Source organism: Colletes latitarsis, chromosome 14, assembly GCF_051014445.1.
Source record: "Colletes latitarsis isolate SP2378_abdomen chromosome 14, iyColLati1, whole genome shotgun sequence".
In the NCBI taxonomy this organism is placed as follows: Eukaryota; Metazoa; Arthropoda; class Insecta; order Hymenoptera; family Colletidae; genus Colletes; species Colletes latitarsis.
In genome coordinates this window covers 21,993,602-22,008,573 of record NC_135147.1, presented here as the reverse complement: position 1 = coordinate 22,008,573, position 14,972 = coordinate 21,993,602, and the positions used below count along the sequence as shown (strand labels likewise).

The window sequence follows — 14,972 nt, the reverse complement described above, 5'->3', positions numbered from 1 at the left end:
AACTACAATATCTTTGATCAGGGACAGATGTTTCTTCCAACCTACAATATATTATAAATTTGATATTAGAAAGTGACGAATATTATTATAGGATAGTATGCGATGTCAGTAGCTAGCAGACAATGTAATTACTTAATCTATACATTTGACGATTGTTTGCTTGCTTAAGGCCGTAAGAACAGCCTTTGTCCAAACAAATCAGACACCGTGTCCGTTTATATCGAATTATAATTGAAAATATTCTCAATGGCGAAAAGTTCTGGACGTTCGTTACGTGCCTCCAACGAGACGAAATTTAAAATTAACTCACCCACCTCAAGGTTCGAAGATTTCGTCTGAAATGTTTCCGTAACACGTCCAATATGTTTGTAACACTCGTCGTGTTTCTGTATCGGAAAGCATCGAGCATCTCGTTCGCACAATTTTAAACTTCCGCAGCGGGAATGAACACGTGCACGCGTTTCGGCTGTAATTACAATACTGAGGAACAGAAACTAAGAGTCAGAGAATCCCCTTCCACCACCCTTGGTAAGCCCGAGCACGTCTACGAACCGATGAATAACAGTTCACGGCGATTCGAGAGCCACGTAATACTACAGAAACGTTTCCAAGAATGCAATTAGTCCCCGATGTCTGTCCAACGTTCAGTAAACAATTTTTTTCGCGGATTCCTATCTTCGATTCCTACCTGAGACCCTACAGAACAGGCCTACAATCATCGTTAACTTCAACCAATTTTCGTACGGGCAATATCTTAGAAAACTTTCCTTTAAATATTTCGATATTTTAATATGTAATTTTTGTCTCGAACTCGAGGACTTTTTTAATCGAACATATTTATTTATACGTTTCGATCGTTTGAGTTACTTTAACAAATTTCCTTAAGTTTTGAGTGCACTGTGAACTAACGAAATGTCATCAAAACTGAAATTTCTCAATTTTCGAAAAAGCTACTTAAACGAAATGTTTCATTCCCATTACTAAAAATCTATTATTGACTATCAGAAACTTCGATACTGTAGAATAGTCGTTTCCTACGTTCGCCAGCAGAGGGCTATGCTTTCTCGCAAGTACTCGATCAATCATTAACTGAGTCGTTTTAAAGTAACGACTGATTAATTAACTAATGTCTACCATCTTTCCACCCTCTTTCGTGCTCGAAACTGTCGTCGAATCTGAATCCGGAAGATCGAACCCGCGTTTTCTTCCAGAGAAAGGAGTCCACGGCAGAACAAACTCACGGAGACGGTTACTGGTGAACCGAATTCCATGAAACGCGGCAAACGAAGAGGAAGAATCGAGAGGAAAATGAAAGAGTTTTGGTAAGAGGGGGATGATGGTTCAGGAGAAGCCAGCTCGAGAGGTCCAACGGAATTCCCGCGCGTGCCTTCGTCTCGATGGACACAAATTCCAAGATCTCTCGGTGGAAAAAGTCCGCGGTACCGGCGCGTGTAAACCTTCAAATACGTCGTGTCGCTCTATAGACCGTTCCCACGAGGTGTGCCACCTACGTTTCCCCGAGCCATGGCTCATTTCCATATCGCGAGGCCTGGAGACTTCTCTGTCTGGCAAACGGGTGGAATTTCTATGGCTCGAGGTGCACGGAGTACCCAACCCCGCCATAAATTCCGTTTAAAAGTATTTAACCACGGCGAAAACGCGTCGGAGAACCATCGTTATTCTTCACAAAAGATAAATAGTGGTGTTCCACGGGACTGATCACGGTTTACGGATAATTTATAAGCATTCGCGAGCATTTATGTATCTTTATAAGGGGTCGAAACTAGGTCTAAAGTCTCTATCGAAAAAATGTACCCGAAAGAAGTAATGGAACTCCCAAATAGGACTCTCGTCCAAAGACTTGGGGTTTTTTTGAGAAAACTTTCCTTCTGCTTTGAAAGAAAAAGCAACTCGAGAGTAATTTGGGAAACAATGTCTCTCCTTAGAGTCCATTTCGGTCGAAAACTGTCGCTTTGGTTGCCTAAATTTGAATCCGCTTGATTACGAACTTGTGGTCCCGGGCTTGGAGAACTTTGCAGTCCTGCGATACTCGTGAAATAAGTGATTCTAGTCGTTTCGTTTAGTTTTATCGCGTCCTAATGGCACATTTCCGAATTTTAACGATGCAAGTACGTAGCAGCAATCGGTAGAAAAAGTGAACACCTCCGTTTCAATTTCTACAACCCCATCGGTTTAATTGCTAAAAATATGCGTCGCTGTGTTTACTCGACGATATGATCAATGCGTAGTTCCCGAGAAAGGATATACACGGTCATGTTAGCGACATTGCTGAGTTATTAATGGACGGAATGGGGGAGACGGACGTAGTATGTGCCTTTTACGAGAAGCGATTAGTTGCATATTTCATGAAACACAGTTCGAAGGGGATGGACGCATTATCGTCACTCTTTTTCATGATAGCGTGCCAAGTATGAAGAAGTATATTGAATCAATATTTGAATGTAGGAGTAGTTTGTTGTAAAGCAAACATTATTAACGCGTATCTTTTAGCAAAAGTCAGCATTGTCGAACAATAACTGTTTTATTAATTCTCGTACAAAAATATGCGAATCAATATCTTCCCCGTTGTAGAAAAAATTTAGTATTTCTTGGACGAACATTTGGAAATAACATTTAATTGTTGAAGTTGTCGTTTCTTAATATGGAAACGAAATAAAATTTGAATGCAAAATTTCTTCGATACGAAGCGAACACTAAAGCAATTTTTTATTAGCGAAACATATAGTGGATAATTTTTGAAACTAATTTAATTAAGCGTTAAATTAGTTTTAAATTAATTCGAAATGTTACAGGGAAAAAGTAACTCTGTCAATTTTGCTTATTAGGGAGCCAAAATAGAAGGAATTGCAATTAACAGGCGACATAGTTTTGCCTTAATAGTTACATACCGAGTTGATGGCTGTCATGCTGCTAATTCGACCTGGACCTGTGTCCACTAGCCCGTTGTCACTCTACAACAAAAAAGAAAAAAATTGGTTAATGTGAGAAACAGCAGTGCTATTAACGAAATTCATCGTCGATTACAATTTGCATTTTGACGATCCACGATGCATTTAACGGTCGTTTCCCTGAAAAATTCACCGCGATACGACGCGCAAAAATCGACGAATCGTAGACGAGAAAGTGCGCCACAATTAATTGAATATATCAGGGTCCAAACGTTTCTCAATTTTTTGCGCTCTTCGGTTGCGAAACGATCTGAAAGAGAGAATGAAAAGGAGGGAAAGAAAAAGTGAAAGGGTGCCACGAAAAACTTTTTGCACCGGCAATTCTCAAGAACGAAAGTAAATGCAGGGTAACGCGAGTGCACTCAGCGACGGGCATATGATTTTTTTTTAATCGCCGCCGGTCGCAATTAAAATTTCGTCTCGTCGAAAATGTTTCTTATTCGGTCCTTCAGACCGCCTCGTTAAATCGGGATATTAATTAAGCGCCGCTGACGTCACTGGAATACCATGGAAACTTTTCCAGTTACAGGGAAAACATCGATGTCGCCGGGTAATTCGTCCGGGAAAAATCTGAGAATTTTCTACCGTACTAATAATTTCATACTAGAAAGGAATATATTGCCTTTCTGTTTATTCATCCGGAAATCAATTTCGATCGTATATTTCGACTTGAAATAAAAATTGGGAGATTGCGATCTTCGAACTTATTCTCGTTATAAATACCTTCGTGGAAGTACTAAAATACATTGTTTCAACTTTCAAACAGGGTTCAACAGACTCTGCGTCGGGGACCTCTGACCAACAGGTCCTCGTATCCTGGACACAATAATCGAAAATAGACCACTGAAGGAACATTTACATTTTGATCGAAAATAAAAGAATAAAAATATTCACGAGAAAAGGACAAAGCTCTGAGAAAATTCACACGTGGGAGGTCGAGGACCTCTGACCCATCGTTGGTCCCAACAGGTCCTCGTATCCTGGACACAATAAGATCGAAAATAGACCGTTAAAAGAACACTTACATTTTGATCGAAAATAAAAGAATAAAAATATTCACGAGTAAAGGGAAAAGCTCGTCGTTGGTCCCAACATCCCTGTATCCTGGGCACGATAATACAACAAATTAACGTGAAGAACACCGTTTACATTTCGATCGATACCATCAAAAATTGAAAAAAGAATGGGCGAGCTCGACTAACGGTTAAAGTCAAAGGTTAGCGAAGAATCGTTCCATTCGGCGGTCGAAGTTCCTATCTCAGTAGTAACGGACGAGGCTAATAAAACCTTCCGCGCGGCCACGGATTCCCGAAGCAACGAACGACCCCGTGTCGGAACGTCGGTTCGGTCGATCTCGAGGAACGGGGGTTCGTCGGGGTCACGCGAAAACCGGTCAGGATTATCGAGATGGAAATTCTGTGCTCGCAGCACGACGGAAACGACGCTCGTAGTCGCTCCCAGGAATCACCGAAGCGTACCTCGGGGACGTGGCTGGGACGGAGGTCGGAATGGAAGCACCGCGAAGAAGAAATAGTACAAAGGCGACGACGGCATCGGCCACGGAACCGAGGCGAAAGAGCCTCGGTGCAAATGTCGTTCTGAACTTTGATCGTAAAACAGCGGCGGGTTTCTCCCGGGGTTGGTGGAACGTCCGTCTTGAACGTCTGCCAGATCGGTTATGCTCGAATAAATTTACGTGTCAAACTCCGCGCGAACCTACAGTATCCCCCCCAAGCGTTTTCCTCCCTTTTAGGCCTCGTTTTCAGGCTGGACAGGGGGTTGGTCCGAGAAAAAATTCACAAGTGATGGAGGAGCGAAAACGTACTCGTATCGGCTTATTTGTATATATTCGATAAGCACTCGATGAAACGGATGAGGAACAAAATTTTTCCCATTCGAGTTGCTCCGACGCGTCTATTCAACACTCGCTGTTTCTACTTACGTCGAAGTCCATGTCGTTTGGGCTGAATTTTCAAAATTTCCTCAGAAACGAAGCCACGAATGAAAAAGTTCCATTCTCTATTATCAATTTGTCCCTTAGAAAGTAATGAATTTGCAATATTGCCCCTTTCAAACCCGCGTTTTATACCCTTCTAGATCTTGTTTGCAGGCTGGACAGAGGATTGGTCGAGGAAGAATTTATTATTAGGAATTGGAACACCAAGGAAGTCAAAATATAAGAAAGTAAAACATAACAAAGTAGTATGTTATGAGACATAAAATTGACAGTATGTTTGAATGATTACTCCAACAAAATATGAGGTTCAGTTTGGAAGCTTCTGTTAGTAATTAACGATTTTGGAACTCTCTGTAGATAACATTTTAAGCAACGTCTCTTATAGTACCTTTCTTCTGTATCGATTCGCAGTTTCTGATTGAGAAGAAGATAGGTTTGATGGGATTCTGCCTCGAGTTCGAAACGTCGAATCGATAGACTGAGGTAATCACGGCACCCTCGTAAAATGGGGGTTGAATGGACGTTACCAGCTTCGACTATTTCACGAACCTTTCTTAACAGTCCAGAGAATTAAATCATTTGAAAAATCTTAGGGACCATGTTAATTTTAATAACGAGTAACAACTGATTCTAAAATCTAATTAACGATCCAGCAAAATTTCCAGGTCGAATTATCATAGACTTAAATTTAACAACAATCGTAGGTTGAGAAACGTCGTAAAACTTGACAACGATCGGAGTCGAAAGGCTCTCGTCGACGGTGATTTAAAATTCGTCGAACGACGATGATCAATCAATAGCACTCGGAAGTCTATAACGTATAAGGAACCAGCCTGGAAACTGCGGCGTGATATTAATTGAAATCTAGCAAAGTCGATCAACGCGTCAGCCATTAAGCCACTCGAAATGAACTGCTGTCCAAGTTTCAGTCTATTTTCAGTACGGAAATTTATTAACTTTCTCGGCGAGACGGGGTTTCTTACCGTTGCAGCCACGGCTTGGGAGAACATTAGGGAAGATAGATGGTGTGAAACCAGCAGTACAGAAAAATTAAGTGCGCGCAGAAACGTTACCGAGCTAAACGATTCAAAGACATGCTTTACGACGATGCCAGAAGTTGGCAAGAATCGGAAACCTTGAAAGATTCGGAACTGGGTTGTATTTTGTTTTCCTGCCGGAAGTCGCCCACCACCCCGGAAGTGCTCTCGCTCACGTTAATGTCCCTGTTTGCTTCGCCTGATACTTTCTGAAATACAGGGCTCTCAAGCGAAATGCACCTTCCATTTTTCACATCGTAAAACGCAACTTGCGCGAGAACTTTCTATTATTAATCGCTCTTTCGTTAAATCAGCTAATTGATTAGCAATTTTTTTATTCGATGATGGTTGTAAAGATCAAAATGAATTGGTGGACAACGTATTTTAGAAGGAAGTAAATTATATATTTTGTGTTTTTTTTTTCTTAAAGACGTCAAATAAAATAAATATTGAGAAGTAGATATCAATGCTTATTTGTTGTTAGCAGGTGTAAGTTTATATAATTTTATAAAAATAAATTTACTGGATTGTGTTTTGAGGGATTAAACGAGAAACAAATGTTTGAAGATCGTTGGTGGCTTCTGACATTAATTAATTTACATAGTCATCGAAATAGCGAGAATAACGTGACGGAGTTTACGCACGAAATACGATATAAATTTCCGTCGCTGGCTGGCGTCCTCTCTGTTTTCTATTAAGCGATCGTTGCGCAATTCTGATCGTCCTTGTTTTAAATGCAGCCATTGTTATGAGAAAACTGGCTCGAAAGCACTCTTTTGGCTAAACGAGAATTAACGGTCGAAGCAGTAAAACACTCGGATGATTTAAAGATGTCGTCCGCGAGGGTCTTCGGGTACAAAGATAGAGAACCCGGCTAGGAATTAAACCGAAACGATGGTACGTCATAAAAGAAATTATTACTCGCGGTAATTTATGGCGTGACACCGTACAGGATCGACCACTTTTCGTCAGTGAAGCTACCAAGGGGCATAAAACCGTCTCGAAGCGAGTCAGGAATTTACGAGAGCCAATTATCGACCTGCACTGACCTATTTACTCGCGAAATCGTCGAACGTTCCACGACGCAATAAATCCCGTAATCTCGAACGATATCGCGACACAGTCGCGATCTTTGTCGGTGAATCACAGACGCGATAAAACTACCACTCGCGCGAGGTGTTTCCTTATGAATTTTCAGCGACTCGAAACGCTGGTAATTTTCCTTTTGAAATTAACGTCGAGACCAAGATCGATGCTGCGATTGTTCCTAAACCCTCCAGCTATTGGGGTAACTGATACATTTCAAACATATTTCATTCTATCTTGGATGATAATCGAACGTGTAATTTTCTGAAAGTAGAAAATGTAATCAGATGTTCTCTTTCGAGGACCCTTAAGAAAGAAATTAAATTGGAAAATAGTTTCAGTCGAGCGATGTGCTATGAGTCACCGAAGGAACTCGGATTTCGAAAGAAATTTATAACACGTTTAATTGAACAAGGAAAGCGTGTCCCAATTTGATTACGTGCAACCACGACAGTAGATTGCGCAAGTACCATTAACGCGGTATGTAAATTTTTTCGCTATCCTGCTGCTCAAGTTGAATTTAAGCGTGACAGCCGTATCGACGAGACAATGAAATTTATAGATCGCAAAGGCAACGCCGCGATCGCGTGTAACAACCGAGAATAAAATAAAACGAGTCACGTCAATCATAATCGTTACTCGGCATAAAATTTTAACGCCGACGTTGGAAGATAAATTTCGTGCGGCAATTGATGAAAATTAAACAAGCTGTGTCTCGATTAGATATCAGCATCCCATCCAACCTTGTTATTAATACAACACATTATTTTAAATAACGTTTCGATCACTCAGTCATTCGAAATACAAAGTCACGAATCAATAAAAATATACATTATCAAACGGAGCACATTATTTCCGATCATAACATACATCGATAAAATTCATTCAAAATGAAAGAATCTCTTTAGTAAAGCAATTGATTAAATTGTTAATTCAATAGGCTTTCAAAATATTATTATGTACTTAGTAATATGTAACAAGGTTTTTAAGACTTTTACAAACAATCTTTACATATATATTGTAATATACGTTAAATGTTGAAATGAATAATTTCTGTGATTTGTTGTTAACCCCGTTTCAAGCTCCCCTAAATCTGCCATCGAACGACCTTAGACAGCAGTCCTTTCAACTTGTTACAATGCCTCGTGCATCGTTCGTCGTTTGCAACAGCGATACTTCAATATTAAGGAGACTTCGAGGATGATTTAAATAATTCCTTGAGAAGCTCGACCTGCATGTATCCCGAAAGGTCGGAGTTCTTCAATTTATAGAAGGAACGTCGGGAACGGCTTAGCGTCTTTTTGCCCTTCTGCGTTTTAGTCCCCCCTATTTCGACCTTCCTTTCGTTCGTATCTCTTTCTCCGCTACATTTCTCTGTGTTCCATCCAGTTGTAGTTCGTCTTTCATTCTCTTTATCGCTTCCCGGGTCTCGTCGAATCAAAGAGCACAGTCGTAAAAATGGTGATTCATGCTCAACGACGGGTCACCGTATCGATAAGGTAAATCAAATTACGATTCTAGCGCTACGAAGAGACGGTTCGCGCGTCTGACCAAGAAAATATTTGCTACTGTACCAATCAGGATTGTTGTCGATTTTTTTAGCTTTCGTGGACTACTTCGTTTCGTTTGGAAATCCTTTCTTCCTTTACGATTATGTTAAAATTGCTTCGGAGGGGCACGTATGTATTGTACGGTCAGATTTCAGTAATTAGAAAAAAATGTATTTTGTAATTTAATCGATGAGTAGATGTAATGAAATCAGAAAAAATGAAAATGCTACTTAGTAAACAACTTAGTAGAATTTAATATTGGGTACTTCGAATTATAGATCTTATGATTTAAATTGATTTATAATAAATCGTTAAACTTACTAATTCTTCCCCATTTTAAAATGTAAAAAATAAAAGATGATGTAAAGTTCATGTTTATTGTGTGTTTGAAATGTACGAAATACATGATTTAGAGTTGTCGTATGACTTCACGAAATAAAATTAGACGAGAATACAAATAGTCGAGAACAATAATAGATGCGTGACGCATAGCTTAATTTTGTTTACTGTTTGTAAACAACAGTTCTGTTGAGAATTTTTTATAACGTACAGATGAATATAGTACAGCAGGATAATAAAGAACATAGAAAGATCTTTTTGAAAAAGATATATAAAATACATAGTTATTTAAATTTGAATCTGTTGTACGTTAATTTTAACCGATCATAGACATACCAAGCCTTCCAAAAAACAATCGATTTTTCACCATTAAACTTCCAGACAATATCGAAGACTAAAATTTTAAAAAATCGCAAGATTCAAAACTTTGCGTATATAAAATTGAGTTTATAGAATCGAGAAACTTCTGAAAAATTAAGCACGCTTTTTGTCAGGTTGAACCAACCGAACAAATTGACACGTTCTAAAAAAAAGTAGCGTGCCAAATTATTATTAGCAGTGAATGCCCGAGAAGAATGGGCTTCTGTAGCTCAGTTGAAAATACAAATTATTCAAACTCTAAAAACGACTGTGACTCAGAAACTAGGTCAGATACGATATCTTCGTATTATATTACATTTCTCTCCGTGAAAGTCACATATATTGCAGCCATATGCTTTATAAAACACTCATAGACAGCATAGATCTTTCCTAAATTCGAAATTCGAAATCTCTAATCTTCCCATTGAAGAGTATCTAATCTCTCATCTCTCATATTTATTTAAACTTATCAAAGCTACTTCGCGTAAAAAAATCTTCACCGTCCCTGATCACTAACAAAAATCGTGAAATAATTTCAGTCATTTGCTCAAGAAACCGGAAACGCTCCCTCAAAGTTCGTCGAAGTCTCTGTCGAGAGTTTTCGTTACATCGACGCTAACGAAAAGAATCGAGTGCGTTAAAAGTATGATGGGTGATTGATGGCCGACCGATCGTCAGTGGAAACGAACGCACGCAGCCCCAGCGATAATTCACCGACTTACTCCTGCTTCGAGACACTCTCGACGCCCGTTTAGGGGTGTTAAAAATAGGGAACGACGGAGATTAGACGACCCGAGAGTTGTCAGACACTGGCGACATCGAGTAACAAGAGGGCACCGAGAAGACCAAGATAAAAAAGTCTTCCTCGTGTTTCCTCCATCCTTCCAGCCCCTCTCTGACAACGTCAACGACGTTTTTTAACGCATAATTAAGCAGCCCCGCGTCATTCGTCACGGACGTTTTACCGGATTTTAGCTCGAACTTACCGTTCGAAGGAACGCTTGAATTTTTCCCAAGGTGTACCACAGAGGAATGGAAATCCAGGCCTGAATAATTCCTGTTGTTGGGAGAGGAGACACGGAGGACGAGATTCACGGTTGTAGACATCGCTGGGAGAAAGAGAGACCAGTCTCGGAAGGAACAGTGTTGTGTCGGACGTTTTAGTCAGACTTCGGAGGCCTGTGACTAACAAGGAAAGTTCCCAACCTGACCCCCTCCGGTATTAACCTAGTTTTGCAGCACGGTAGATCACAGGTCTTTGTGGCTATGGGACCTGATAGTGGTAGGAGGATTATAGTAGTCCTTTCTGGGTCTAACAACTGTCGGAGTATATTTTTCTTGCATCCCTTCGACTACTTCCGGCGGTATATAACGTAGACATTAGATTGAAATCGCGCTAGAATGAAAAACCCAAAGTTCCAACTGATATTTATCTGCTATATCTATCGATCTTGCGAGGAGGTTACAACATCGTTCGAAAATTTAATTACGAATATATACTTTCAGTCGTAGCGCTTGCACATTATTTTAGTTATTATACAAGCATGTCACTTGGATGTTCCTGATATTTTGATCTTTCTTTCAGCCCACAATAGGTTTCATTCGTGATTTATCCTTATGGACGACTAGTATATCCTCTTGAATTGTATATCAGTTTTCCTGGTGGACGGGTCAAATAATCTAGGATAATAAACACGCCTGTTTGCGAGTCGGTTCAATATTTACGGCGGACCGATGAGTCAGAAAATACGCGCGCACGAGAGATCCAAGCTGAACGGAAGAGGAACAGAGAAACGCGACGTCGAACCGGATATCGACTTAGACGGCGATTAAGATCGTCGTGGAATTTGATCCATTTCATTGGGCGAGACTCCGAGTGATCGATGGGCTCGCAAGGTTATCGCGAATCGATACTTCAATGTCCTCGAAGGTACAGAGTAGACGTAGGTCATAGTGACGAGAATAACCTTGAGGATACTCTGGTCAGAAGGATCAAAGTATCACCTATTTAACTCTCCATCGAGGAAATAAAAGAAGAAAATTTAATTTTCAAAATTAAATGGCTGAATGTGCAGGGTTATTAGATGCCTCTAAACATAATTTATTCGCGCGATTATATTTAGAAGAACCTTGAAACCATCTTGCTTGAACTTGGGAATTTCTGTGATACCAGCGATCGTTTATTTTTTATTGTTATTACGGGAAAGTTTCTGAGAACTTTTTACGAAACTTTTCCTTGTTAACAATTTTCAGTGGGAGAAGTATGTGCAGCGAGCGGCCTATTTATCTTGGTACACACACGACCGTGCGTACGAACGAACAGTAACATGTGAATTAGGACTGACTGGCATGAAACAGACAGTAGAAATGTTATGCATTAGTCAGCCAGAGCTGTAATTGCGTCACGCGTATAGATAAACTTCCCACATTTCAAGGTGTAAGAATTCGTACGGAAGACTCGGTTGTTTTTCACGAGGAAAGAAGTATTTCTGGAATTGTTTACCACAATATCCGGTGTTTAAATCGATAGAAAAATATTTGTTAAATAATCGCGAAGTTTAACGTAACTACTTCCACAAAACAAGCGAATAAAGTACACAATTTACGGTACTTTATTTTACTCGATGCTAGATTAACGCACTCAATTTTGTAATTATGGAGTTTTGCAATAGGACATTACCCTATTATTAACTTTTACGGCAGGCTGATTCAACCGAGGATGACTAAACGTTGGATATAGCGAGAGATATAAATATATTAGAATAAAATGACGAAACCTAAACAGATGAACAAGTTATGACAAGACTGATTGTTTTATTACGAGGCCACGTTTGATTTTATAACCGATACAACTGATTATTTTTATAGATTCATTCGGTCAAATATTTCAGTAAATATGTACAGAGTTAATAAATATAAAATTTAGTGTATAAATTGGCTACTCTTTTCACTGCTGTCGTAAAATTTCTCCTCGTAACACCAACTTTATGAGAAACTATTCACTGAATTGGTATTGATGGGCAGACAGCCGTAGTGTGTGCGTTGACTATGAAAGGGATTAATAAACCCAATTTTCAAACGACCATTACTCCTACAATAGAGAATATATTTCAATGAAATTTTTTTTTGAAATAGTGCTCATGGGTATCTACAAAAACGTATCAGACAACTTTTCTGTAGAGTGTCAAACAAAATGACTAAAAATGTAGAACGAATTTTTAAGAAAAATCGACAGGTGCCTAAATTTTTCAGCGAAAAAAAATATTTCAAATCATTCTAGAAAAATTATCTTCGGTTGTGGGGATCAATAACAATCATTTTTGGTGAATACACATACTTTCGAGAAAAAAATTATTTACCAAAAATCTAATGTCTGACCATGAATAACGATTCCCCTGAAATTTTTCGAAATTGAACAATTTTATATCGTTCTAGAAAAATTATTTTCGATTATGGGGGTCAATTGCAATCATTTTTGGTGAACAGACATACCCCCGAAATCCTGCGCATTTTCGAGAAAAAAATTCAGTACAAGCGGAACTTTAAACGTTACTAACTCTATAACGAAGCCTCCATCAACAAATTGGTACTCTTGATTTTCGTCTTATTTTGGTATTTTCTACAGTTAAATATTGTTGTTTAATTCAATCATACAACCCATAGCCCTACAATTCCAATAATCTCAAATTGAACTTAAGAGTTACCACGGTCGATTGATTTAATAATTTCGTGCAAATCAAACCTTGGTTTAAGTTTCGTAAAAATTGTTGATCGGTCCTGGTGCGTGCAATCTCGATCGAAACGAGCATCAGGCGCGGCCGACACGCTTGCCCGATGGAAGCACGCGGCCAACGAACAATGAATGACGAAAGACGAGAACTGAACGCGCGAGAAGCATTCTCGAAACGACGCTGTTGCCCAGACACGCGTATTGTCATGCTAATAGCGGCCGTATAGAGTCATCGATCATCGCTGCTTTGCCTAGCACGCCTCCGTTCGAGTTCCGCCGCCTCCTTCGTTGCTCTTTTTACTCTCTTCATTGTCCTTTCAAACATTTTCCTACCCCGGTCTCCCTTTGTCCGGGCATTTTGCCCGGCGGTGTTTCCTTAATAACGTAACCCGACGCACACACGGACGGGCGGCTTTTAAGCACCGCGTAATCACGCAGTCGTTTCAGCGACGTCCTCCGCGGCGCACGAGACTCCCAGACACGTGGGTTGTTAACGTCAGAGCTTCGAAAAAAAAGCACAGGCAGGGAAGATCAGAGGCGAAGATTCAATTACGAATTAACCGTCGTACCGCTTTTCCCTTGCAACTTCGCGGAATACAACGATTCGTAAAATGATGAGGTGTAGTTGGGAGGAGTTCATTTTAACACTTTGACTCCCACGTCATCCGTATATGGGTGACAGAACTAAAGCAATTAATTCTCAAGTTGAAATGTTAAAAAAAATAAATTTAAATAGGCTTCATAAATATTAGCAGTTTACAATTGTCTGAAATCAAAATATTGGCCTCGTGAACGATTTTACGGTTTCAGCCTGGCAGTGAATGTATTAGGAATCATTACTGTAGGAGTTAATTTCTGCGTATTTGAAAGTTTTATATTTCGAGAAAGATGTATATTACTCAATGATTCGTTTGATTTTTCGAGTTTGTAATATACCCAGATTTATCTATGCTTTTTTGGTGACGAAAGAGTTACCAGATGTCTACAACGAATAATAGGAATAATGAATGATAAATCGAAAAGCAAGAGGAAACTACTAGTCGAGTGTAAGCTAGTTGATGCTGGACGAAAAGCAAAACAGTTTTGAAAGAACGTATACTTTGAAAGGAGATTTATGTTTCCAAGAAACGCTCCGAGATATCGTATCAAGTAACATTTTCGAGCTCGAGAGCTTATTCGAATGCCAGAATCTGTTCGCTAATGGACAGCTTTCAAAGTTTACAACCCGAAAAGGATATATTTCCGGACGCGTGTTTATATGACCCGTTTTCATCCTTACGGTCAGTAGAATACTCGCCTGAAGTTTGCTCATTTATAGTTAGTTGCGCAAGTTTACAAACATCCGTCTAACGTACTATGAAAAGCCAACATCAGAATCGTACGTTACAGGATTATTTACGTTCGTAACGACGAGGCAACATAATATTTGTATTAATATACAGCGTGTCTCGCGAATTCTTTAAACTCAAGCATCTTCAAAACTATTCACGATACTAAAAAGTGCAATTATCTGTTGAATATTTATTTGCTAAATAAATACGACAGAGTTTCGACCCAAGTATGCATTTAATTAATGTAGTTTTACTAAACGAAAATGCTGTTCTTAGCTTGAGAGTCGGGGGAAAAAAACAAGACGCTCAGGGGGTGCAATAAACGAGTGTTCTCAGGTAATAGTGACCTTTGCAAGGGGAATACATGCATGCAATGTGATTCTCAACAGAATCGTATGTAGTTAATCGTTTCTTATTTACTGATGGGGTAAACGTTAAACAATAATGACGTCAAATTCGAATTTCTCGCGGTAATTTGTTCCCAAAATACGTGATCCAGAAAATGACTCATTTTATCAGTCAACAAACCAGAACCTGGCTTTAAGCAGAGCCTGGGAGCGTTCGTAAATTGCCACGGGCGGTCTTGATTTGTCGTTTAACACACCACCAATTT

General features: G+C 39.5%; 1 protein-coding gene across 7 annotated transcripts in view; it reads right to left on the bottom strand.

The window, feature by feature from the left end:
- LOC143349937 (uncharacterized) overlaps positions 1-14,972 on the bottom strand; it is a 539,266-nt gene that overhangs the window by 371,122 nt on the left and 153,172 nt on the right. For all 7 annotated transcript variants that reach the window (XM_076781601.1, XM_076781602.1, XM_076781607.1 and 4 more), the window contains one exon: positions 2,910-2,972. In XM_076781601.1, coding sequence (XP_076637716.1) covers positions 2,910-2,972 — 63 coding nt within the window. The remainder of the gene's footprint in view (positions 1-2,909; positions 2,973-14,972) is intronic.